Here is a 26968-nt window from a genome sequence, read left to right on the forward strand (position 1 = left end):
ATAGAGTGAACTTAACATGTAGATGTGGCGAGAAGGCCAAGTTAACTTAACATGGAATTGCACATTGACTAATCAACTTGACCGACCAAAGACCGGACCGGATCAGGACCGAACCGAGACTGAGAGCAGACCAAACTTCAGGTCCAGGTTTAGGTTTTCGATAAAACCGGACCGAGACCGGACCGTGTCCTTCTCTACTCATATGTATTAGGCATTCAGATATATGGTGGTCACTCCTGAAATATCTTAGGTTTGTCTCAAAAGGGATATATTGAGAATATCGTTTAAGGATATGGCATGGAAGACTGTAAACCTCTAGACACCCCTATTGCTAAAGGAGACAAATTTAGTCTTGATCAATGTCCAAAGAACACTTTTGAAAGTGAGGAAATGCAAAAGATTCCTTATGCCTCATCTGTTGGAAGCCTTATGTATGTACAAGTTTGTACAATCCTAGATATTGCTCATATTGTTGATGCCCTTGGGCGATATTTAAGTAATCCAGGTATGGATCATTGGAAAGCAACCAAGAGAGTCATGTGATACCTTCATACAACAAAATGACATATACTCATATACAAGAAATCACATCATTTGGAAATCATTGGGTATACTGATTCTGATTTTGCTGGATGCAATGATAGCAGATAATCTACTTTAGGCTATATTTTTATGTTATCATGAGGAGCTATATATTGGAGAAGTGCAAAGGAAGCACTAATAGCATCCTCTATTATGGCAGAAGATTACATAATATCCTCTACTATGTTTATTAAGTAAAAGACACAGTTTGGAGTTCTTTTCATGCATGAGTAATCTCCTAAATTTAAGCACTTCTGAATGAGTTCAATTGATTTCCATTCAGAATCCGAAGGAAAAAGTAGGAAATGTACACTTATGAATTACATGTTGTGTAATTTCCATGCTACACATCCATATTCGATCTACGTCATTCATTGAATTTGTGTTTGTGATCATTTTTTGGGTTTAATTATGATTATTGTGACAAAATCCATGTGATGCTTTGCCAGTTTATGATGGACGAGATTGGTTGAACTGTCTTAATAAAGATAGCATGAATTAGACCTCCTAAAGTGATGATACGCAACATTATATTAACATCTATTGATATATATTTTCAAACTGGTAGATGGTTAGATTAATTTCTTAATCAATGGAAAATTATATAAATATGTATTTATATAATTGCATATTTCTAAGCTATCAATTACAAATCCGATTTATACGTGATTCACTTAATGATGGGATTAACACATTTATAACAATAAGTATGGTTATTAAATGTGTAGAGGCTAAGCTTGTCTAAATTATAATGATGAAATTAGTAAAGGCTAAGGGTTGATGGAGCGGGCCAGCTTACTCCATCAGAGACGTCATCGGAGCCATCATCATCATTGTCAACAGCTCGCCGGTTCACGTCCAGCCTGACCGGCATGCCAAGATGAAGGTAAAACATCTGGGTTTGAATACCACGGGTAAAGGGCGTGCGCATATCCAACCGTTTTGATTTTTGTTGGCATGTGCTTCTTATGTTCGGTGTTTTATCGCGTTCATGTGTTCGTGTTCGTCGCACCCGTGTTCATCGTGTCATGTCCATATCGCCATCAGTTGTGTCGCTCCATGTTGTCGAGTTCGTGTTGTTGAACCATGTCAAAATACTTTAATTTTTGTATTAAGGGGGGCCCTGTGTATAAACAGCCCCCCCCCCCTTAGTAAGGACACTAGAACCCTTACTAAGGGCCCTCGTGCCCCTTTATAAGGGGGCACAATGGTGCCCTAAAAAGACAAACCATGTTTTCTTATTGTTATTTTTTTTTTCTGAATTTGGTCTCGCCGAAAGAAGAGGGAGAGGATGTAGAGGAGGGGAGGACAGGGTAGAGCGAGAGAACGGACTGGATGGTGACCCTCCCTTTGATCACTCTGCCAAGTCACCTTCACTGCCATCCAAGGCACATACGTCCGGCTCAGAACTACCGCACATCCCCACTCGACGCTGTTGGCTTACGACCAAGGCGATTGTGTTAGGTGCCATGGTCAATGTGGCCCAATGCGCTCACAAGGACCTGATCCACTCGCACACCAAAATTCTGTGATTCCGCACACGGCCCTCCCAATCACCCACACGATACATGTCTAACCCAATGACGCCACCTGGGGGGTTTACCACAGCTCCGCTGGTGGACCCGCAAGCAAGAAGCGACGCTTCGTGCGTCACCTCCAATGCGCTCAACGACCAACGTGTCGCCTGGGGCAGACCTGACATCTGCTACATCATCGACCTGTCTGCCGCCAGTGCCACAACACTGTCGGCTACTGCATCCACGACGCCTAACGCCATCTACATTCGGCTACGGCAATGACCACATCATTCTGCTGCAGTTCTGCCCGACGCTGACGCTACTTCAGCCGCCACTACATCGACCCACCGCACGGTTGTTTGTATCGTCACCTTGCTCACCGCATTTGGACTACACAGTCAGCGCCTCCAAGGCTGGGGCACACGAAGATGCCCCACACTATTTTGATGCAGCTCTGATTGTGCGGATGCCCACGACTTCATAGGAACAACCAGGGATTGATGTCCCCGGCCGAGCCATGTGGTAATCACCTTGAAAATCAACAACGCTGTGATGCGCCCCCTTGTGCCCCATGCGTGCCCGACGTTGCACCATATCCCAGCGATGTTGCGCCCATAGCCAGCCTGCATCGCTGCTGTCAAGCCACCGTGCCCGCTCGCACCCTGAGTGCTGGTGACTTCATGCCCACTATCGCACCTCGCGTTGACATGGCCCAGCCACCATGCTCCGCTGTGCCGACCCCACATAACCGTCATGCCCGCCGAACCCAGCCACTCGTTGGAGCCACCTTGTCATCCCCCCTTCACTCGTCTCTTTGCCTCCACTCTCCAACTAATGCTCCAATGTTGTGTCACTGCCATCTGTCGAGCAACGCCATGCCCGTCTTTGGCACTTATCCACCACACCTGCCCGTACCGGCTCGCGTCAATGAAGACTCCAACAACGAGCATCACCGCCAATGAGGTACGCTGTTCCCCTTTGCTTGTCAGTTACATTTCTTTCTACTGTATACTTTTGGCTGCACTCTACCATGCTCGGGTTAGCTTAGGTGAGATATTATATATTGAAAACTACGAATTGAGTGATACCCTAGGTATGGATCGAGCCCGTCAATTACATGAAAGTGCCAATGGATTTATTCCGCTTGACACCATAGTCGATTTATTGACTTGATACCACTTGTCATTGCTCTGAAGAGGGTCAAAAGATCACCATCATCATCACCGATTGCCCACCCAGAGCTCGGAAAAACCCCACGAGTTGGGGCCTGCACCGTACATCCTCCTAGGATTCATCGCATCATGTAGTAACATATCCTTAGGGATTTTCCCGTCAGACGATGTCACCGATGACATCCGACATCTTCTTGGCGTCAGAGTATTAAGTATTACCTTTTCCTATAAATAGGAGCTACGTCCTTGTGTCATAAGGGCATTGATTTTTCATTTGAGCATTCCATTACTCGAAGAGACTTTAGGTAGTACTGATCCAAAATGCCTCCCCTCAAGACTGTTCGCATCGACTAAGGTATGTTTTACATCAATTTCCATTCATGTACGATCTTCATCATCATTAAGAATTGCCGCAAGCCTCATGAAGATCTAACAAGTGGTATCAAGTCAATAACTATAATGGAACGTGGGCCTGTAGGATCGCACACAAAGTTTAATTAGAGGTTAAAGGATATATTTAAGGCGTAAGAGTTTTCATGAAAATCAGTTAAGTTGAAAAAACCCAACGTCCTAAGTGTGGCACAGCCTTTCGAGTTTCCCCTCAACTGACCCTAATTTTTTATTCAATGCTCTCCCCTACTGGTGTGACGTGAATGGTGAGAAGATCCTCACTTGATCAAGAAGCATGCAAGGAGACCCAATGTAAAGGAGCTAATTGGGTACATCTTGAGGTTTGGCACTTGCACGGCTCGAGATGACTTGTTTAATGAAAAATAATTATCATATTGGACTCCATGCATGTTGATTCTACCGTTTAAGGAATTTATTTTATATTTATGAGTCCTATCAATTTATATTATTTATTGTCTTGAGCTATCTGTTGTGACGGAGCCCAATAGTAATTTAATGTGCTTGACTTTCAAATGGTTTCTCTCTTCTACGTTCAATGTCTAAAGGTATTCAAAACATTTATTCATGGATAAATATATATTAATAATCATTGGAATCCATTGGAAAAGGTTTGCTAGGCGTATTTAGCTCAGCAAACCCCAACTTTGAATATTTCATTGAACATAAAAATTTAGCTCAATTTTGATAACTAAAATATTTTTGACTTCACAATTGTATCTCCAACTAAAGAGGAATGCAGGTATGAAAAATAGAAAATCAAGGCACTATGGCTAAATCGCCCATATTTTATATTTTTTGGTTATGATTCTTGTATTATATTGTTATACTTTGTACATATCTAATCACTAAATACTATTATTTATATTTTAAAAAAACTTAAGATAATAATTTGCGACAAAATAATTGTGACTTTTAAATAGATAATGCGAATTAATTTTAGTAAAAAAATGACATAAAAATTATTTAGTTACACAAAATTTGCAAGCATTATTTTGATAATAGAAAAACATTGGTGATACTATTTAATTTCAAAAAGACAATGAGGCTAAGGGCTTTCTAGTTGCAATCACTAGTAACAATATATGGCAATTGATAATGTATCCTTATGGGTGGGCATATAAATAGTGGAAGCTTAAAAACTATATGGGTCTTTAGTCGAAATAAGAGGCAAAGTAATGGAAAATATTTTCTGGAACATTGTTTTTGAAACGGATAATCATGGTACATAAATGCTTCTGCAGTACGTTGACACATTTATAGCTTCTGCAATGGAAATGTAAATAACAAGGCAATAAAACGTTTCTAGATCCAAATTATTATTACTCACTTTAGTACAAGATGCTTTTGCTTTTTATCTTATGGCTTGTATAAAAATTCATACGTTGATAGAACTCAAATCATGTGAGACCATTCATATTTACAGTATGCCAGAATATCTCTTAAAATATTTGTAAAATCAATACTAGAACCCCAAATTAAACTTTAATGATCACACTATAATGCAATTTAAGCCCCTCTCATTTTTTACAACTTATCGCACTAGTCCACTCCAATTTCAACTCCAGTTCTCCACATTCAACATCCTTTAGTCTTAAGATCATATCTTGTACCACTTTTCCATTATAAAAGTAGATCTTGCTTTCACCCACCAACTGGTTCTTCAAAGTAGGATGCACAACCTTTATTATGTGCCCATCCAACATAGTGTCTGCCTCAAATATCCCAGATTCTACCAGTGGTTGAATATCAATAACTCCATTTCCCATGGGGTCATCACGACTGAAGGTATCTTTGTCAAAGACCTCCTACATTACCCAAGGATTTAAAATTTGTTCAATACATAATGTTACTCCTAAATAGGATTTCAATAATAAGAATACAAAAATATTAATCCATTAAATTATGAAGGGCAGAAAAAGTTTGATGACTTACGATAACTTGGTGAATGCAAATGAGTTTTTCAAAGAAATATAAAACATTTAATTGATTCATGTATTGCTTCAAAAGATTCAAAAGGTAAAATAAATGTCCCACTTAATGTAGAAGTATATGATTTTTTCATAGTATCAAATGAAATATGAAACACCAAATATAAAAAGGTAAATAACTCTCATATAAAAAAAAGTATTCACAATTGAAGGTGACCTTCAGAACCTACCTATTAGCTTACCTTAACTATTCCAGAATACACATGGATATGATGACATTAAAATGAAACATATGGTAATTAATATCAGAGGTTTTGCATTTATAAGGTTGTACATGATTGTCATCCCACTATTCACTAATAAACCATGAAATGCATTGTGAATTCCAGAGAATCAACATCATACTTTCAATCTTAAGCATCCAAAAAACATATATTTACACAGAATTCCTGGAACAAGTTATTAAATAAATGATAACATTTTTTACTTCAAAACCAGCATTCCAATCATATATATAATGAAGAAGCTTACCAGCTTGATGGGATGACTTGGATCTATTACGTATAAAGTTAGATCCTCATTCCACTCTGGGTTGAGGTTCCTTTTAATCACTTTTGTTTTTACTCTCTGAAACACAAAACAGAGACAAATCAGACATGCATATTAGAGATGAAAGAAAGTTGAAATAAGCAAGTTTGTAAAGATGTAATGTTTCTGGCTATAATTTAATTTCCCACTTATGCGAAATGGTTCATAAGACTAATCAGCATCATATGTAAAGAGACAGATAGATAAAGTACGATAGATAGATACCTAGACAGAGAGAGCGTTGGATATCCAAATTAAAATTGGGAGAGTAGGACAGGAAATCCAACGGACCCATCAGAGAGACAGATATACAAAGAACGATATATAAATAGAGACAGATTGGTAAGCTACAGATGAAGATCGATAGCCGATCTCCATGGAAGGAATAGCCAAGAACATCAGAAAACCATGCAAGAACATCGGAAATGATAATAGAACCGATTTTCGATCAGAAGACGATGGTTCGAACCTGGTGGGAGATGGAGAGGAGGACGTAGGGATCGCTACCGAGAAGGTCTCGGCGAGCGAGATTGAAACCGCGAACGACAGTCACTCTGACGAGGCCGAGCAGGGGGAGAGTCTTCTCCATCATCTTCATAGCCATATCTCCTGCAGCTGCTGGCCCTCTCTGTGCCTTTCTCTATAGCGTTTTGTTGGGTTGGGAGGGCCCCAACGTTGGCTTCTTTGGCGTCGTATGCTGAATTCTGTACCATTAAGAGTCCAAACCATTGCTTCTCCAACACGGCAGATTTGGAATTATTAAAAACTATTGCTCTCTCTCTCTCTCTCTCTCACTATTTCTTTGAACCCTCTCTTTGTATCTATCTATGTCTCTCTCTCTGTCTGCTGCTGCTGTCCCCCTCGTTCCCAACGCGTCAGATTTGTCGTGGGGTAGATTTCTTTATAAGTTATATTTGTCTCTCTCTCTGCGTATCTCTCTCTCTCTCTCTCTCTCTCTCTCTCTCTCTCTCTCTCTCTCTCTCTCTCTCTCTCTCTCTCTCTCCTACGATAATTCAACAGAACGGTCCTAGAAGCAGACTTGGGGTAGTAGAATCTACTTAAGTGAGGTAGACTTTTGAAAAATGTCTCTCTCCCCCCTCTCTACCTGTCTTTATCTCTCTCCCTCTCCCTCTCTTTCTCTCTCCCCCCCCTCTGTCCTCATCTCTCTCTCTCTCTCTCCTTTTATCCTACTTTCTTTCTCTTTCTCTCTTCGGCTCTGTCCCTCCCTCTCCTCCGTTCTCTCTCTCCTATGGCAATGAGTAGAAGGTTCCAAGAAGCTTTCGTAAGTCAGCAAAATTGAATGAATGCGACATGCCCACACCATGTAGACATTGATTCCAAAGTTATAGACACCAATACTGCTTGTTAGAATATTATAGCATAATACAACACTCTTACTTAAACGCCCCTCATTTCTTCACTGTATCTCCTTTAATATACCTATTTTATCTTAATATCAGAGTACAAGTCTGACTATGAGCCCATGGAGGGAGTCATTGACGTCACTGGTGATGTAAATATATGAGGCTGGTAAGCCACATGTATCTTGTTCAAACTTCATGTATAAAATATAGATTGAATATAATTCATGTCTGATGCTTATGATGAAGTTTTTCAAAACCTGATTTTAGTTAATGAATATGATGTTCTCGTAATACGAAAATCACTAGCCTTTAAGAATGAATTCTAAATACATCATTTTAAAGCATTATGAATAAATACATCAAAGTATTCAGATAGAGTAATACTGTGTAGTCAAACTCGTATGATGAGTATGACCGATCCCGAACAGACAGTAAGTTCTTTTTAAAGAAAGAGTTTTGTGAGTTTATCTATATGAATACCGAATGGTATTATATCAAACCATCAACAAGGTTTCTCCATGCTAAGGTTATGTAACTGGTCCTTAGACCTGAGATACCAAGGCGTCTTATGGATGGATGGTAGTGCTTTACCTATGACTTATGAGTTCCTATTCATAGAATTTCAAACCATAATAGCTTGGGTGTATCAAAAACTACACGAAGAATATTAAGTGATAACTCATATCATTACTAGGCCAATATGATGATATTTACATATTTTTTCATAATTAATTCCTTGTATCTGCTTGTCATCAAGACTAAAACGATAAAATCCATTTTTAGAATGATATTTTTAGATTTTTGAAAATTAAAGTAGTTTTGGGGATTTTTCTAGCATCATATTCTAAAGGAACATAATTTTAGTCATCAGCATATGATTTTCCTGAATTTTGCGACATTCTGCTCGTAACAATATGTTTTTTCTAAGTATATCATTAATGACCTTACATTTATTTATATTTTTTGGCTTTATATTTTTTTTTATGAATCATTAAGGAATTTTGGGGTTTAAATTTGGCACACAACATGTAACTATTCAATTCATTAAAATAATGACCAATAGATGATTACTCCCAATGATTGGTGTTTGGCAATCATTATCTCTTGTTAATGATGAATGTCAGAGAATCATTAAAACAAAACAGTTATGGCATCACAATGAGCGATGCCATAGTGGTGTTAATTACTAATGATATCATTTTATTATCGTTTTACTACACCAGATGATGTGCCCAAACAAAACATAGGATGTTTGTTTTTGCAAGAATGTAATGTAGAGATCAATGGAATCGGACTTTTAAAATTCTAGTTTTTTTATTCTTCTCCCCTTTGACTGGTAAAAAATGTCTGTACCCAATAATGTGCCACAAGACACATGTTGTCGTGTGTACACTTGGCACATATGTGTACATTTGGTGCTGATGTGTCACTCATTAATTTGATGTTTTAAATTGCACCTTGCTGTGGCGCATGCTGATGTGCTGCCACATCACACACTCCTTTTTATTTTTTATTATTATATACATTCTTTTATTTCTTTATTTTCTCTTTCAGGAAGCGACACATGGCGTGATCGGAGCCTTCTTAGGATGATGATACATGCCAATTTGAGCTAATTATTGTATTTTATAGAATGCTAAAGACAAAACCCTAAAAGGACGGTGCTGATGAGGACAAGGAAAGAGAAATCTTTGGATTGAGTCAACTAGTAGGAATTATCCGACTCCAAGGCTCGATATCTGAGGATCCAAAAGGCTGATCGAGCTAAAAATTTTAAGTTACGTTCATCTTTCTCTCCTCTCTCCATCCATTTTTTTGGATCGATAAAATAAGCCCCCAATCTTTGTGTAAAAAAAATAACTGATTTCCTCCTAGGTGGATAGATTTAAAGAGTGTGATGTTTTGAAGGTCTATCAAGGGTTTTCATGGTGTCTTGAGTCGTACCTATCAATCCTCCTTTCTCACTCATCTCCTACATCTTCCATCTTTCCCTTATGTCTTTTCCCATCTTAGTCCCTAATTTCTATCTATTGTGTTCACATCTTCTGAACTGCTACTCCAATTAACGTCTACATCTTTATCCACCACCTAACACTTCTCCTCTCATCTCACCATTTTCATTGCAATGGTACCTCTTAATTTATACATAGCCGTTATCATTATATCTGAATCACTAATTAGAGATAGTTAAATCCCTAAGATCCATTCCATGTGGAGACCACCTGTACTCATTTCCAAGATTATTTCAGGAGTATTAGTTATAACATTTATGGATTAAATTTTTTCTATCATTATATAGATTTATTAATCACTGATTTATTAAACCTTATACACAGGTTGAGTTTCTAGCTTGTGGGGCTCCAAATTACACCTCATGCTCTAGTCGTGTATTGGTTCTCTCATGGAAGCTTTCTATCATCAGTTAATGTATAAAAATACTCCATCATCTGCCGAATGCTCGTAGGATGATTTAGGATGTGGTCAACTATCAGACCTTAACTAATAATCCGAGTTAGTATGAATATATTTGAAAATTAGCATGCGTGTTGCTCATAATCAAGGTCCATGAATGCATGCAATGAATAAGAAAATTATGATGATATCATAATACAATGAGCATTTTGAAGTTATTCTAAATATTCATATTTAAAAGATAATGGAGAAGAACATAAAATTATTTGTACCGAATTGCATTAATTGATATCACCATGATAAAAAACAGCTCTTCATGTAGCCATTAGTGTGGAAACACCAGCGACATATAGCGGGTGCTCATAATTGGAAGGAGTACTGAAGTTATCTGTTATAAATCCAAGAATGGTATTATACAGAATGTTTATCAATGTGTAAGCAGTCAGACTAGCAACACCGATGCCACTTTGTGGATGGACCATTGTCTTTGAGTATAGCCTAGGAGTCATGAGTCATTAGATTCTAAACTGTCTGAGCTCGAATGCAACACAAACTGCACAAAGGTGATTGAGTGGTAAATATGGGATATTGTACCATCGAAAAAAGATGAAAAATATCATGGAGTTTGATGTGATTATATCCTTGCTGGAAATCACTGCCTCGGATGACTAACTCCAAACTTGATTGCATACAGGAATATAAAATCACACACAAATTTGAAAACCAATAATATAGAAAGATCTGAGAACTACATCACATCCAATAACCCACATTTTATCGTTGTCTTTCTGAGCCATTAGGATCTCCATCCTCTAGATATATCCACACAATCTTAAACTAATGAATTATCTTCTTTCCCTAAAACTATATTCTATAAATTTGAGTAAATTTTTCCGCCATCTAGCCTTATGGAAAGCAACACTCATAAAGACGAAGAGAAGGGGGGATTAAAGAGGGACTCATATGGGTATCATAAGAAGAAGCCCCTCTATTTTTAGTCTTTACGACAGTTTATAAATTTTCATTAAACTCCTCATCAACCAAATATTTTTATAAAAGTTTGTAGATTTAGAATTTTGTAAAAGGATTGGTTTAACACAATCGATATGCTTAGTTTCCATTATGTAGGTTGTAAAGCTACACCTTTTGGAGCCTTAACCATTATTGATTACCATATTTTTAACATCCTTCATGCGCGCAAGACTAAAAAATGACTTATGAAATGGATATTTCTCAAACTATATATAGTTATTCTGTTTAGTGCATATGTGTAATGGAGATAGTTTATTCTCCCATATCTTGACTATTATGGTGATAATAATAAATTACATGCTATTTTTAGTATCATTCCATCATTTATGTCCTTATATTCATTTAAATGATTTTCAATCAATGTTTCTTTATTGTTAAAATCATTTATTACACTTTTCGACTGAATCTACATTTTTTTAAAAGTATTTTACCTTAATTGTACGACATTAATAAAAATATTTAACAAGTCCGAAAAAAATCCTCAAATTTATTTCAACATTTGAAGGAATTTATTAAAACTTTCAAGTGATATTATGATTTTTCTAGATTTTCTAGTATTTTATGGAATTTTCTGAAGTTAAATTCATTAAAAAAATAATTTTTACAAGTCAGTAAATATAATTTGAAGTTATTTAATTTTTTTAATGAAGTATTTTACTTTTTCTGCTCTGAGAAGTTTGTGCCACTATGGAGATGTACTAAGAATTCAGAGGAAAAAAAATTGGATGGCTTAGTTTGCTCCAAATGGAAACTATGATATTTCAGGGTCTAAAAGGAGTTTCAAGCTGAAATTTTTAGGCTAGTTCCACATTTCCCTCATCTATCCAACTGCAATCTTGGATCTATTAATAGACGCTCCCATCATTGTAAAAAGACGCCCTTCAATTTTGGTCATTAGTTCGATTAGTAGAGAGATTGGCTACTTAAAAGTCTCGTTTGGGTCCATCTTGCGCTCTAAAAGTGAAGGATTGAAGGACTGACGTGTAGAGCAAGACATGTGGAGAAAATGCACCACTCAGTCCATTGGGCACGCGACAATGATATTACTGTGATATTTGTCTTTTTCCAACTCATATCTTTGTCCTTTTTCCTTGGTGATTATCACCACTATCATTATCATGTATGACACCTCCAATTCTGCAATTCGTTGGCGTGTATCTGCTTCCATCTTTGTTGCATTGATGTTGTTAAAATCATGATCATTTTCCTGCCTCCAGCATTTGTCGGCACGTATCCACCACCATCTTCGTCGCAAACTTCATGGTATCTCATTCATCTACTCCTCTACACTCACGTTCTTCTCTGTTTTTTTTATTAGCAAAAACACGGTGTCCGGTATGACCAACGTAACGGTTGTGCTCGTAGACCAATTCAATTGTGCCTTGGATGCCACACAAGGGGGTTTTATATATCTAAGGTTGAATGTTTATAAGAGTTTACAGGCATGGAGTGAACGTAAATATCCCAATTACACATGGAGCCCACTCGCCCATGCCCATGACACAAACGAAAAAAGATACAATACTTTTACTGCTGCATGTCACTATGGAAACCTCAAGCACCAGCAGCTCGTTCTTGTCCCCTTGAGTTGTCGATGCATGGAGCATGTGTTATGTTTGCGTTCCCCAGGTATCATCTGGGAGCAACATCTAGGCGGGACACCATGCATTCCTGCCTCCACCATGATGTCACACGACGGACGCCGGGATCGAACGGCTCATGTTACACCACAGGGAGGGCGAGGGCAGTCATGTCATGTAGTGGAGACGACTTACGTGGATGAATGCAAGTGATGATGCAAGGATAAAATTGATGAGAAGTAAGTCACCCAACGACGATGGACACCAATGATCCCGACGTCGAGTCGAAGACCTACGGTGCGAGCTCGGCTACTGCCGCTAATGCACATGCCCTCGATGGTCCCAACCAAGGATGTACCAATCGCCTTTGGAATGAGAATCCTATCTATCACTAATCTAACCCTAGCAGTGGAGAAAATGTTTGCAGGCACTAAAAGAAATAATATAACGCTGAGAGGGAGTTATGAGCATACTGGTAGCAGCAAACGGCGGTCTGATTCGACAGTAGTGGATGGCGAGCCCCACATAGGTGGGATGATGACTCACGTAAACACAATAGTGTCAGCAGACGCACCGACACGAGTAGATGTGGCAGCGGGCGCGACAACAAATGCAACAATGGGCGCGACGACGCAGTGACGCGCCGGAGACAAGGTGCGTTGGCGAGGCATGGCGGCAGTGAATGGGCGGCTGGGCATGACAATACAGTGCTAGCATGGGAAGGCCACGCGGCAGCATTTGTAGCCACGTGGCAAAGGGTCGTAGCTGCGGTTGGCAGTTGTAGCCGCGGCGGTGGTTGCTGTCGCGATTGGCGACCGTGGGTACAGCTACGACTTGTGGAAGCGGCTGCGGCTGGTGGCCGCAGTTGCGGCCGTGGCTGGAAGCTACGGTTGTGGCGGCAGCTCTGGCTGGTGGCCACGGTTGCGGCCAGAGCTGTGGCAGCTGGGGCTTGCCGCCACCAATGCAACGAGCGGCTACGACGGATGGCAATGGCCAGGACTAGAGCCGCAGTCTCAGGCAGAGCATTTGCAGGTGGTGGCGGCCTGGCTCTAGCGAAGACAGCGACGGCGGTTTCTGACCCCTTAATTTTGCAATGGCATTTTTGTAATTTTGGGGAAAACTTAAAATAACACTAAAAACAGGAAAAAATCCTTAAAAATTTACATTTTCTCCAATTTTTTCTTCTCTTCTCCTCTCATATGGACGGCCCCACCTTTTATAGGGACAAATATGTGCCTTCCCCCTTATAAAGGGGAGAAGGCCCAATTAAAGTAATTAGGCCCCCCTAATGGGAGAGAGACACCCCTAATATGCCCACACATGGGCTCATACACACGCAAATGTGTAGGTTTATACAGCAGTCCAAACACATGCTAACAAACAAAAAAACAAACAGATATGCGGCCAACATACATGACCTACTAAATAAGGAAATGTAAGGAAAGATAATGTCAAACCTTTGTGGCTCGTTGACTAGGCCGAGTACTCCAAAGGCTGAGTCTCGTGCGTGAACCCTTGCTCGATGAACTGGTTCGATGGGGTCTTCAAAGTTGGATGGTCCCCCATCACACCATTCCACATGATATGCCACTTGTGGGTGCCGTTGGGCACAAGAGTCCAGCATGTGTAGAGACTTGGCCGGCCAAGTCTCTCGACGCAATAGAATGGGTGCAAGAACATACAGCATAGTTGGTGAGGGCATTTGTAGTTTGATTCCCCTCTCATAGCCAGTGCCAAATGCTGGTGAGGTGGGTGAGAGACTGCGTGATGTCTCGCCATACACCCTGGAGACGCCACTAGGAGTATGAGCCTGCTCAGAGCATATCGAGTAAGAGTTGTGAGTTTGATTATATGATGATACCCTGAAGGTTTTGCTTCTCACAAAGGAGCAAGCCATCCCGTATTGGCATGGCTTTGACTGAGTGTTAGTCTAAACTCCATAAAAATATAAGAAACAAATAATGATACTCCCTATGTGGTCTCAAAGTAGACCACCTCCACTAGTTGGCCCCGGGTTCCCTTTGGTCGCTTCATCCATGTTGTGCTTGAGAGAACCCACTATAGGTGGGTGCCAATGGCAAAACTATAGCTGGGTGGTGATGCGGGTCAAAGCGATCAGGATGCCCCAAGTGCAGAGTGCATCATACTTAGGTAGTGCCATCAAGCAATAGACAGTTTGAGGTGATTGGTTTGAGGTAGGCATTGCTTGATGTGCCTCAGGACATCTTGTGTGATCATGGTGGGCCCTACAAAATGAGAAGAGTTTTACCCTGAAAGTATGCTATGGTAATGTGTAGATAAGGACTAATATTAGAGCGTGTTGATGAGATAAAGATATTGTCAAAACTCTAGCAATGTTAATGTAGTATGGGAACATAGAACTGGATGCCAATGATGAGTAAAATGGCCCCAACATTCCATAGAATCACGTTATGGGAGAAGAGGTGTTCTATAGTCTTAAACGCAGGAGATACGAGGCAACAATTGTATGGCGAACTAATGGAGTGATCAATACGGGTGATAATCACTCGATGCCAAATATGTTGACCCCAAGATTGCGTAGGAAATCTGTCTCAGAATTTTGGAATTTCTTTCCAGTAATTTGTTTACAGTTCCTTACCATTCTGAATTATATCTACAACTAAGTGAACAGAAATTGTGATTTACTCGTAACTTCTTCGTCCGACCTCCTTTGAGCTGAAACCTGTTCATTGGATTTAGAGGGTCGGCATCCATAGGAAACGACTCCAAAATCGCCCCAAACGGAGCAGTATAGCTCAAGATAGAAGAGATTAAATTTTCAAGGTGAGTTCTCCATTCCTGACTTTTATTTTTGAAAATCTCCCGATCTAGAAACCATATACACGTCAAATTTGGGCTTGGATTGTTTGTCTCGGCAAGCTGAAACGTAATGAAAGATTAATTCCACTTAATTTACATTTTTAGTTAGATTTTTATTTCTTAAATATCGTATTTCTGGTAAAAATGGAGCAGCAGGTAATTCCATGCAGGCCGCTAACACACCGAGAGCCTCTAGTTGGCACTCTGACATAAAAGGCATGTCGAAGTGCCTGCTAGACCAGCCCGCCACCCTGGATGAACTAGATCATCATCCCTCCGATGTGTTATACACGTCTGAGGGACGCCCACTGGCCACGTTATCAGCCGAATCTGTCCAAGCCGCCTGATAGGCCAGCTGGATGGATCTGACAGTCATGGTCCTGCAACCAGAAAAGAAAAAGAAAAAGAAGTGAATCTCGAGACTAGGGGGCATCCTTCCACCGATAACGCTAAATGTTATTGTTGACATGCCAGTCAACTCTTTAATCAGCACCGTCAAGAATGACATGTGCCCATATGGACCCCGAGTACATGGTCAGCCAATTCAAAATCCAAAGCCGTTGGCATTAAATGCCGATGGCTCATTAAACGCAAGTTTTCACCTAGGGCTCCGCAAGGAAGAAATGTCAGATCGAACGGTTGCTGATCAATCTCAGAAATCACTACATTTAATTATGGCCATCGGATCTGCCGCGTTAGCAAAGGCCCTGCCCTCAATAATGGTACCTGATAATGCACTAAATGCATTGTTGGGTTTCTCACTTATGGAGCTGACCATTGACTACTCGAGCAATGGCAGTTGTTGGATCCCTCAGGGAGCCATCGATCTGACGGTTGCGCCGACGCCCCATGCTCTGACTTGGCCAAAATTGTCTGGGGTTGACTAGGCCAAATTTGGATGAGTTGACTCTGTGGATTCAGTTGACTTGGCCACAAACGGCCAAGTCAACTCAGCGGACCTCGGCCGAGTCTAGCTGAGTGAACTTGGTGATGTAATACAACACAATGGTGTCGTCGAATTGGATTACATCACAGAAAATGGACAAATATAATCGTAAATGATTGATGCAATATTTAAAACAATGAAGCATAGTAAATTGTTGCCAAATAGATCGATGGACAGGGGGGTGACACGAGAAGCCTAGGGTCGGGGCAGGCTCCCGATGACCCGATAAATCAGTTTGAACACCCACAAAGATGGGGAGGCAGTCACTGCCGGTAAATGGCCCAACCTTCGTCGCTAATAACTCTAGTCTGACACAAAGTAAGATAATTCTACTCTCAATAATGAGTGGATAATCCAATGTATAAATCTATGTGGCAGAGGAACGACGTCGTCGGCACTGAAGAAGATAATTAAGCTAAAAATTTAAAAGGGGAGGGGAAGGGGATTAACCTGTGTGTAAGCCCCGACATGAATAAGGGGTGTGTAGAATATCCAGAGTGATGAAATCTTTTGGCGCGCCCTCTCCAGCAAGAACACACGACATTTGAGATATCCGAAGAGGAGAGTTATTCTGCACTTTGAGACAATCAGACTTAATTACACCAAGTTTCACAATTTTCAGGTGGCTGAGTGATATCTCGTTGATGGGGCCCAAGGGGTCCCATATAGAGGAGAGAGACCCCTCAAGTAGATATATCCAAATCGATCAATGTATTCCCAAATTAATGCACCCAGTCGACTGTTGAGAAAGCTCCCTTCAACAATGAGATTTTCGGTGGTCGGTGGTAGATGACCGGCGTCTGAAACCAACACGTAATCACAGTTGCTCGAGGGGATATCCAGAAATCATGTTCGCTGAAGGCTTGGCCTTCGGACGTTGACCAGTTATTTGTTCACCGAGATCCAAGGATCGATTGCCCATAGGGTAATCTACATCGGCTGTAAGATTCATGAATCGGATACAAGAACACGGTGATGGTATTCAAGAAATAGATTGCTGGATTCCTCTTTCGGCGGCAGTTATGTCACTCGACGAATCTGTGAACTGATTATGATCGATGGAGGATTGACAGTGAGAACAATTGTTTTACTCCAGACGCTGAATAACGGCGATGCTGAGAATAAAGAGGCAGTTTCTCGACGGGAGAGGTGGGAGATTGTCCAGGAAACTAACACAGAAGATCAACGAATCATAATACCCACCCTGCCCAAGTTCAATGGGTCAATGCTGGAATCAGTCGGGCCATGGAACGGAGATTCCATTGGTCGCTGGTGAAATGACGAGTAATGAGATAAGAATCCGTCCAACAAAGTTCAATCTCGATGGAGAAGGAAAGAACAAATGCTCAATTGATTTGCAGAACTCTGGAAAAAGGGTAAAGGAGAATAGAGTGATTCCTTTGTCATTCTTGATTCCTCAATTCTTCATCATCGAGAATGAAGATCATCAATCGTAGACACCCCTCCTTGTCTGTAATTGCCTTCTCTTCAAAAGAAGAGGGAAAAGATAAAAAAAAACAACAATGCAAATTTTGATTGTCCAAATGCTAATCTCTTCCTCCATTAAGGCATATCCCCGCCCCCCCTTGGATGCCTTAATCGGTCTTTAGGGGAAAGGTCCATGTGAGAGACCTTCCCCTAATGGGCCAATTTAAAAGTCCTAAACAGGTGGCCCCTTTAAAAGTCCTTACACATAAAGAAATGCATGAAATAACCTGTTTAATTTAGCCGATTGACTGTCAAGTTGTGTACATGAAGGTGGGGTCCTTCGCATCGGATCGGGCATCATGTCGTAGTTGATGGCAGGCTTGAATAGGAGCTTTTTGATGGTCCTCCATCACTGGGCCACGTACAGCCTTGTTGACCCAGCCATCTTAGTCCGGGTCGACCTGGACGAATCGGTCGAATCGGACGATTCTGACCCAGTCGACCAGGTGGAATCAGTCGGGCCCAACCTGGTCGATCCAGCCAGTCCCGATCAGGTCGACCCGGTCAAATTGGCTGGGTTTGACCCAATCAATCCTGCCAACCCGTTCGGTTCCGACCAGGTAAAACTGGTCAAGCTCGAGCCAGTCAAACTTGCCGACGCGGCCGAGTCTGACCCGGTCTAGCTGGCTGACCAGGCCGGGCATAACCCGGTCACCCCGATTGACTCCGATTGGGTCAAACAAGCTGACCCGGGGGGGTTTGACCCAGCCGAGCCCACCAATCCTGACCAGACTGATACGATTGAACTGGTTGATCCCAATACAGCCGACCCGGCTGACCCAGCCAGGTTTGACTCGGTCGAACTTGCTGACCTAGTTGTTTCCCACCTGGTTGACCCGGTTGACTCGGCCAGGCTTTATCTGGTCGATTTGGCAGATTGCAATGGGGACGACCCAACAGAATTGGTCGAGTCCGACAAGGTCGACCTAGCTGGAGTTGACTTGGGCAATATGGACCAAATCAACTCGATCACCTTGCCCCAACCAGATTTCGCCCACCCGAACCTCATTGAAATAGACAGGCCGGCCCAAGTGGATTTGACCGACTCGGGCCATGTCGTCTTGCCAGTTCCCAACCGAATTGACTTGATCAGTCTAGGCCGAGTTATCACGGAGGAGATGGACGCACAGAGTGGACCCGTACAATATGGGAAGAGAGGACCTATGATAGATGAGCACCCATCCGGATCAACACCACCGATGACCTGGGTTGCGAGAGTGGCAAGACCTTCAAAGTAAGATGACACGACCCCAACGTGAGGTTATATCAAATCTGAGGGAGTGCGACTCGTTGCATTCTCCAAAGAGGAGGTCTTACGAATGGCCGCACCATTCGCCAACACCTTGATAGGCAGATTTGCTATGAAGTGTCCCCTTATCAATAATATCGCGAGGATATATTTAGCGCCAAGGAACTTTCTCTCGGTCCAATGGTTATTAGAGCACGCAACCTTCGTAGTGTCTTTATTCGTTTCCAACTGGAAGCCGACTTTAGGAAGGCTTGGAGCCGTACCACATGGACGATTAGTGGTTCCACTATGCATACATATCGCTGGATGGCTGAACAGATGAACAGCTCATGGGATCATTTCCTTCACTCTGTCCTAGTGTGGATAGATTTCCCTCGACTACGGCCCCATATCTTCACACCTACTAGTTTGGAATCCTTAGCTAGTGGCATCGGAACATTTATACGTCTTGACAAAGACGTGCATCTGTTCAACCGCCCTGAATATGTGTGAGTTTATGTGGAGATTGATCTATTCTCCCCTATACATCTCATCGGAACGGGGATGAGATGGTCCACCACTCCATAGTGTACGAGAATTTCCCACGATTCTATACACACTACACTCTCTTGGGACACACCATCTACACGTGTCGCCAAAAGGCGATGCAGCCCACCTCGGCCCCTCAGGTGGAGTATCTTCCCCTATTTCCCTACGATGATTACATAGTAGAGGCGAAGTCCACTACTCAAGGGCGTCACCCTACTCAGAGACCGCTTCCTATTGCACGGCCCAACCCCACCCTACAAGGTGCAACAAGTGGGCTGCCCTCTCAAGCTCGGAACCCTTTGTTGGCTAAACCCACTTTGGTCAGGCCTACACCTCCAGCTGCATAGTGGGTGAAGACGGGTGCTAACAAGTGCCCCAAAATCCCACCTAAGGCTAAAGATGCCACATCTACTAGCCACGTATCAGAAAAGGTTAAAGAGGTTCGAACCCCTACACCGATCTTGAATGCATTTACCCTTTTAGAGGTAGTGGATGGACCCGACACTCAAGGCCAAACTGAGATAGAAGTGAGTAGCATTAGTTCCCCACATCTTTCTCCGATTTCTTCTTCCCCTAGTTCCCCTCGGCCTATATCCTCCCGATCCTCCACACCCCCCCCCTAAACATGTGTGTTCTGTTCTGTTCGTTTAATTTGCACAAAAAATTAGCACAAACGAACTGCACAGGTGTCTATTCTCTGTTCTGTTTGTTTGATGTGCGCAAACCAGAACGCACAATTTGCACAAAATCGCACAATTCGCACCATTGGCACAATTCGCACAGAAGGAACAAATTCTCACATGAGAACAAATTCGCACAATTTGCACAAATTCGCATAAATTCGCACAAACCGCACAAAAATGGCACGTGAAGTGAAAAAAATGGATATTTTGGTTGTAAATTCCATAAAATTGTGCCGAGTTTGGAGAACCTTGCTATGTATGTAGGATAGAATACTGAACTAATAATATTCTATGTGATAATATACCTTCCAGATGACAATACTGAATATAAATTTTTAAAAAAATTGCAGTTAGAAGAATAGAAATTTTAGTGGTAAAAGAATTAATAATTTATAAGTTAGTGATTAATTTTTAAAAAACAATCGAGAGTGATAACTTAAAATGAGGAAAGTGATGAAGAAACTAACCCTACTAAACTATCCTACTAATCTACCGCAGTTGTTTAATTGTAAAAATTAAATGTGGCATTTTTTAGGTTTAATTTTCTGAGGTTAAAGTAGTTCTGCTCTGAGTTGTTATTACTCGCTGGAAGTTACAGTGACAAAATGAATGATTCCACGCACAACGACAGTTACTACTCAAAAGATGTCCAAGTGCATTTAGGAAACAGTTACATATGAAAAAGTCCAAGTTCATTTAGGAAAGGTAAAAGATGGCCTGCCAAGTGCCAAACTAGTTGATAGAACATCAAAGCAGGGAGGCGAAATGACGGATGTGTTTCTTGATAGCATCAATCATTGCTGGAGTTAAGTTGAAGCCCTCCCAAAATTCGTTGTCCTCCCACTCAGTATTCAAAACTCTTTCAGCATTTGTCGCAGGGTTGAAGTCTTTTGTCAGGACAGAAACAATTTTTGTAAGCATGTGATTGATGCTATCAAGAAACGCAATCAAGAAACAATTTTTGTAGCCGATCGCAATCAATTGCTCTTCATATGGGGAAAACTGTTCGAGGATTTCCCCATCTGTATTGTTTCTGCACGTGTAGACGTCATCACCGTCTGGTTCAGAGTCCGAGTTGATGACAATAACAGTCAGGTCTTGGGGTTGCTTTTGCATTTGTCGTCATAGAAGTCGCACACTTCTCCGTGGGGTGCCCCTACCTCTTGCTTCTGCGCCCCCATTGCAATGGATGTACCTACATTTTTTTTGGGAGACATCATAATATGTATGTGATGGATGATGACATGCATAAATAATTGTGCTTGAAACCAATAGTGAGTCAAACAGAGAGCGGACCACACTTTAACAGACAAACATGACAGTCAAGGAGCATTTAAAGGATAAATAAACGAGGATATCTGAATATTCTCAGTTGTAAGAGCAATAAATTTTGTGGACCATTATGTGCTTGAACATCAATAGTTAACGTATCAGTGACGTTCATAGTTGAGATTCGTGGGATATTTTCTGTTAGATGATAGTTGACGAAAAAGAAGCACTCACCTTGCTGTTCTACGATGCGTCGACACGATTGTCGACTGGCCCATCATCTTCGTCACCATCTTCATCCTCATCCGCTCTCAAATCTTCGTTGTTGTACCATGACTTCAGCACCATCAGGACTTCTATGCTCTCTGCTGTGTGTCGCGATTGCCTGTAGTTGATTACACGATGGCCTTCCAAGAATAGACGCTCACATGCTACACTCGTCGCGGCACAGCTAGGAACTCCTTCGCAACCAACGCTAACGATGGGTAAGAAATCTGACCTGTTATGAGAGAAAAGTTAATCATATACGCAATCGGGACTATGAAAAATGCAAATTAAATATTATCTATCGTCTTCCACCAATGCAACACCTCTGTGCCAAAAGTTGGGGGGGCCGTCGCATACACGTCGAGCTCCTCAATAGGATCGACTCTTTGCGGTAGTTCAGAGGGATCTAGTAGTTCTTCTAGCTCCATTTGTATGAAGTCACTCGTCGTTGATAGAGCAGATCTTTCGGTGGATCGACTCCCATCAATCTGAGATACCGAATGGGACTGCATGATATTGCGAACGGTAGATAGTACATCATTCTTTGCATGTGGATCTATCAAACGAAGCTTCATGGATGGGTCCAGTAGAGAGGCAATAGTGAACGCCTCATTTCGTGTTAGTACGGAGACATACTACTCTAACTTCGCCCGCGTAGCTGAACAAACATTAGATAAGGTGTTCCGTTACCTGGCAGGCATAGCGTGTCCAGCGAGAAGCATGGAGGACTCCGTAACTCCCACTCTAATACGCTCAAGGTACCTCATCAGACCCTTAATAATGACTATACCCTCATTTGACGCCGGTGCCTTGCTCCGAATTGCAACAGAGGTACCTTGCTGTAGTGGTTTCAGCAAGTCAACAAATTTTTCAATGAGGTCCCACTCCACGTCAAGTAAAGAACGTTTGCGAAGCACATTTGATAGCAGCATATCAATGATGAATTTCTTCTCAATGCATCCACGGAGCATTTTGAAAGTTGAGCTCCACCTTGTGGGGCAATCTAACGAGATCCTCCTCGTGTTTGTCATATTCAACTGTCGGCAGTAGGAGAAATATTTTGTCTCTTTCTTAGACGATCCTCTTATAGCGACAACCACCTTTCTTAGGCGTCGGCCAATGTCACCTAAGGAAATTGCTTGGCCAGCCAACTCCTCCGCATCAAAGACGTCAACGATGTCAGTGAGGTCGACTTCGTCAAGGAAGGTTTCCTCGGGGCCTTCGCCGACGACATCGAGTGCCTTCAGTCCGGCCTGCATAACTAAATTGATCACGTGCGTAATACACAGCACATGTCTCTTTGCAGTAAAATGGGGGTTCACAGAGCGCAACTCTCGCTCCAATGTGGCCATCATTGTTGTATTATTCGACGCATTGTCCATCGTCACCACGTAAACCTTTGCATTCAAGTTAAAATTGGCAAGAACCTCCAACACAATCTCGCTCAAGCACTCCCCACTATGCGAGCCCTCCAGCTGACGTATAGCAAGGACACAATCACACATCTTCCATTCAGCGTCAACCCAATGCACAGTGAGTCCTAAAAATGAGATTCGATTGGCAGAAGTCCAACAATCTAAAGTAATGGCCACTTTTTCAACCCCCTCCAGTCGGACGCGAATACCACTCTTCAACTCAGTGTAAAGCTTGAAAGCCCTTACCTTCACAGCCCTTGTCAATGGGATCGAAATCTTCTCTTGTGCGATGTAGCGCAATAGTCGTACGAAGTATTTCTTGCAGACAATGTTCCACGGTGCGGCTGCCTGGCATATGAACCGTACAAGCTCCTCTTTTGTCGTCTCCGTCGTGCGCCGAGTGAAGTACAATTTTCCTGTACTTTGTCGATCAAAGATGTTCGCCATAGATGGTTGGTTGGAAGAGCTCCCTTCATGAGCCTTCAGTGCGTTATACTCTTTACAGTGCACATTTTGTAAATGTCGCCATAGCACCATACTACAACTATATTTGTTCTGCTCTACTGTCACTTCACGACCCCTAGTCCGAGCAGCACATAAATTGCATGTGAAAACCCTAGGCGCCACCTCTGTGTAGTGTACCCGGGCAGCGCATTCGTTCTTTCTCCTCCTCTTCTTTTGGCCTTGGCCAACACTCCGCTTTGTTGATGCGGAGCTCTCAGATAAAGCAGATATATGCGATTGATGTGTTCTCGGCATCTTAGGCTACAAGTTCAATCCTAAATTACGACAAGGATAAATACATCAATTGGGAGGCTAAGATTGACATAGATAACTACAGCATAAGAATGTGCATTCTTTGTGTCATAGTTCTAGCTCAAATACCATAGCTCAAACTACAGCACGAGATTGGTAGCAGCCGTTCGTTTTGATGTCGACTCAGACATCAGTAATGAATGAATTCAACACGGCAATAGAAACAAAAAATTTTAAATTTTAGACTATTAAAACTTTCGGATGAATATGTCTTATTAAGTAATGAATAATACAACCAGAAAATATAACAAACATAGAGAGTGCCTCACAGCAACGTAAAGAGGAGGGAATTGTTTGGAAACCCAAGAAAAATAGAACAAAACATAATAAAACTAAAGAAGAAAAATGTACCAGAAACTAATCAACAAACTTTCCATAGGACTTCAGAAATGTTCCCTATGCTCAGCCTACTCCACGCCGAAGCAGAAATATTGTCGGCTGCCAACAGAAACCATAAAAATAGTGAGAGTTTCAACAACCTAACGACCAACTGTATAGACAGATCATTGAATATGAAGAGGGAGAGGGAGAGGGAGAGGGAGAGGAAGAGGAATAGCAATTGAGAGGGGGAAACAGAGAATTGGAGGAGAAGATGGAGAGGGGGAGTGTGAGAATCGGAAATGAGGGAGAGGGGGAGGGGGAGGAAGAGGAATAGTAATTGAGAGGGGGAGACAGAGAATTGGCAAGGAAGAGGGAGAGGGGGAGACAGAGAATCGGAGAAGCTCTGAGACGGAGTGGGAGACAAAGAGGAATAGTAATTGAATGAGGGAAACAGAGAATTGGATAACAAGAGGGAGAGGGGGGAGTGATTGAGAGAGGGGGAGTGTGAGAACTCAAGAAGAAGGAAGAGAAGGGGAGTGTTTAAGAGAGGGGGAGACAGAGAATTGGAAAAGAGGGAGAGGGAGAGGGGAAGGAAGAGGAATAGTAATTGAGAGGGGGAGACAGAGAATTGGATAAGAAGAGGGAGAGGGGGGAGTGTGAGAACTCGAGAAGAAGAGGGAGAGGGGTAGTGTTTAATAGAGGGGGAGACAGAGAATCAGAAAAGAGGGAGAGGGAGAAGGGGAGGAAGAGGAATATGAATTGAGAGGGGGAGACAGAGTATTGGTAAGGAAGAGGGAGAGTGGGAGTGATTTAGAGACGGGAAGACAGAGAATCGGAGAAGAGGGAGAGGGATCGTAACTGAGAGAGGAGGAGACTGAGAACTCGAGAAGATGGAGAGGGAGAGGGGGAGGAAGAGTGATTCAGAGACGGGAGAGAGAGAATTGGAGGAGAAGAGGGAGAATGAATGAGAGATGGGGTCGGGGGTAGAATTTGAGATGAATATACGCCGTGAAAGCGAGAGAGATTGGCGACGGGAGAGGGAGAAGCAGAGGAACAGTGATTGACAGACCGAACAACGCAGAATTGGAGAAAAAGAGGAAGATGGACAGTGAGAGACATAGACGTGGAGACAGATAGAGAGAGGATGAGAGATTGAGAGAGGAGGGTGGGACAGAATATTTCTGAAGAAGAGAGACCGTGAGAGGGGAGATCCGGATATGGAGAGGGAGAGGGAGGGGGGCAGGAAGAATGAATGAGAGACATTGAGGGGCAGATAATTGGAGATGAATATACACCGTGACATTGGCAAGGGAGAGTGAGAGGCCTAGAGGGAAGAGTAAGAGGGAATGTGGGAGATCGAAAAATGGAGAAGAATAGGGGCAGTGAGAGCGTGAGGAAAAGTCAACGAGAGAAGAATAATGAGAGGGAGAGGGGGAGGGAGAGGGAGAGTGGGAGTGATTGAGAATCGGAGAAGAAGAGGGAGAGGGAGAGGGAGAGAACGGGTGAGTTCTTACCTCACAAAGGGAGATCCAACAGCAAGGATGGCGGAGAGCGACGGCAAGGAGGGCAGACCGAGGGCGGCGATCAACCTGGTTGATGGCAAGGAGGGCAGACCAGGGGTTAAGAAGAAACCAGAGGAAAACTGTTCGAGGACAACCTAGAGGAGGGCAGACTGACGAGAAGGAGGGCGGCGAGGAGGACGGAGAGAGTGGGGAGGGAGTGACTGAGTGAGGACCTAAAAAGGTTTTTTTTCTTTAAAAAAAAAAGAACCGCACACTTCGCACAAACTAACCGCACAGGGGTCTGTGAGAAGTGCGGTTCTTTTTATTGTGCGTTCTGTTCGGAAATCCGAACAGAACGCACAATTCGCACGGATTCGCACAATGTGAACCGCACGACCATGTCTACCCCCCCTGCCCACTACCCATTCCCCCGTCCTTTACCCCCATCTCTTGTTGCTGTTAGCCATCCCCCTCCTACACCTTCCCCCCCTTGTCCTTCCTCTCCCCAATGCGTCCAGCTATCCACCACCACACGTGCCTCTCGCTACCCATCTCCCAGCCAACCAATGCCCTCCTCTTTCCCTTTGACCCCCCTCAACCCCCACCATTCCCATCACCCACCTTCCCACTCACGCCCACTCATAGACCCACTTCCCCACCCCCTAACATACCCCTTCTGCCCCTCCCCCACTCATCCGACCGTTCCACTTCTCATATACCACTTACTATGGAAGAATGCTTGACTACCCTCAGGCCTCTCTTCCTAGTGATGACACATATGAGGATATTAGTGGACTTGCTTCCATGGGAGAGGTGGACGATGCCTCCATATCTGAGGACTCAAATACAGACACCCTTCCATCCGATCATAGCTCAGATACACCTCATCCTCGACACATATATAAGACCCAATCAAGGTGCATCACACGAGCTGATAGTTCTATGATTCCAAGTCTCATTTGGAATTTTTGAGGGATAAGAAACCCTTTCACCCATTCTCATCTCTCTCACTCCTCAATAAGCACAAACTAGGAATAGTTGGGCTTATAGATGCGAT

At 42.5% G+C, this 26968-nt stretch overlaps 2 protein-coding genes across 2 annotated transcripts; both read right to left on the bottom strand.

Moving 5' to 3' along the window:
* Positions 1 to 5157: 5157 nt before the first annotated feature.
* Positions 5158 to 6879, bottom strand: LOC144703329 (GTPase activating protein 1-like). The gene is made up of 3 exons (XM_078575477.1): positions 6668 to 6879; positions 6142 to 6237; positions 5158 to 5487 (listed from the first exon to the last, which is right to left on the bottom strand). The coding sequence occupies exons 1-3, from the start codon at positions 6800 to 6802 to the stop codon at positions 5200 to 5202; spliced, it is 519 nt and encodes a 172-aa protein (XP_078431603.1). The 5' UTR covers positions 6803 to 6879; the 3' UTR covers positions 5158 to 5199.
* Positions 6880 to 22543: 15664 nt separating this feature from the next.
* On the bottom strand, positions 22544 to 24031 carry LOC144702939 (putative transcriptional regulator tpeD). Its single transcript, XM_078574965.1, has one exon. The coding sequence runs from the start codon at positions 24029 to 24031 to the stop codon at positions 22544 to 22546; it is 1488 nt and encodes a 495-aa protein (XP_078431091.1).
* Between the last annotated feature and the right edge of the window lie 2937 nt (positions 24032 to 26968).

This window comes from Wolffia australiana, chromosome 5 (assembly GCF_029677425.1).
Source record: "Wolffia australiana isolate 7733 chromosome 5, ASM2967742v1".
Taxonomy (NCBI): Eukaryota; Viridiplantae; Streptophyta; class Magnoliopsida; order Alismatales; family Araceae; genus Wolffia; species Wolffia australiana.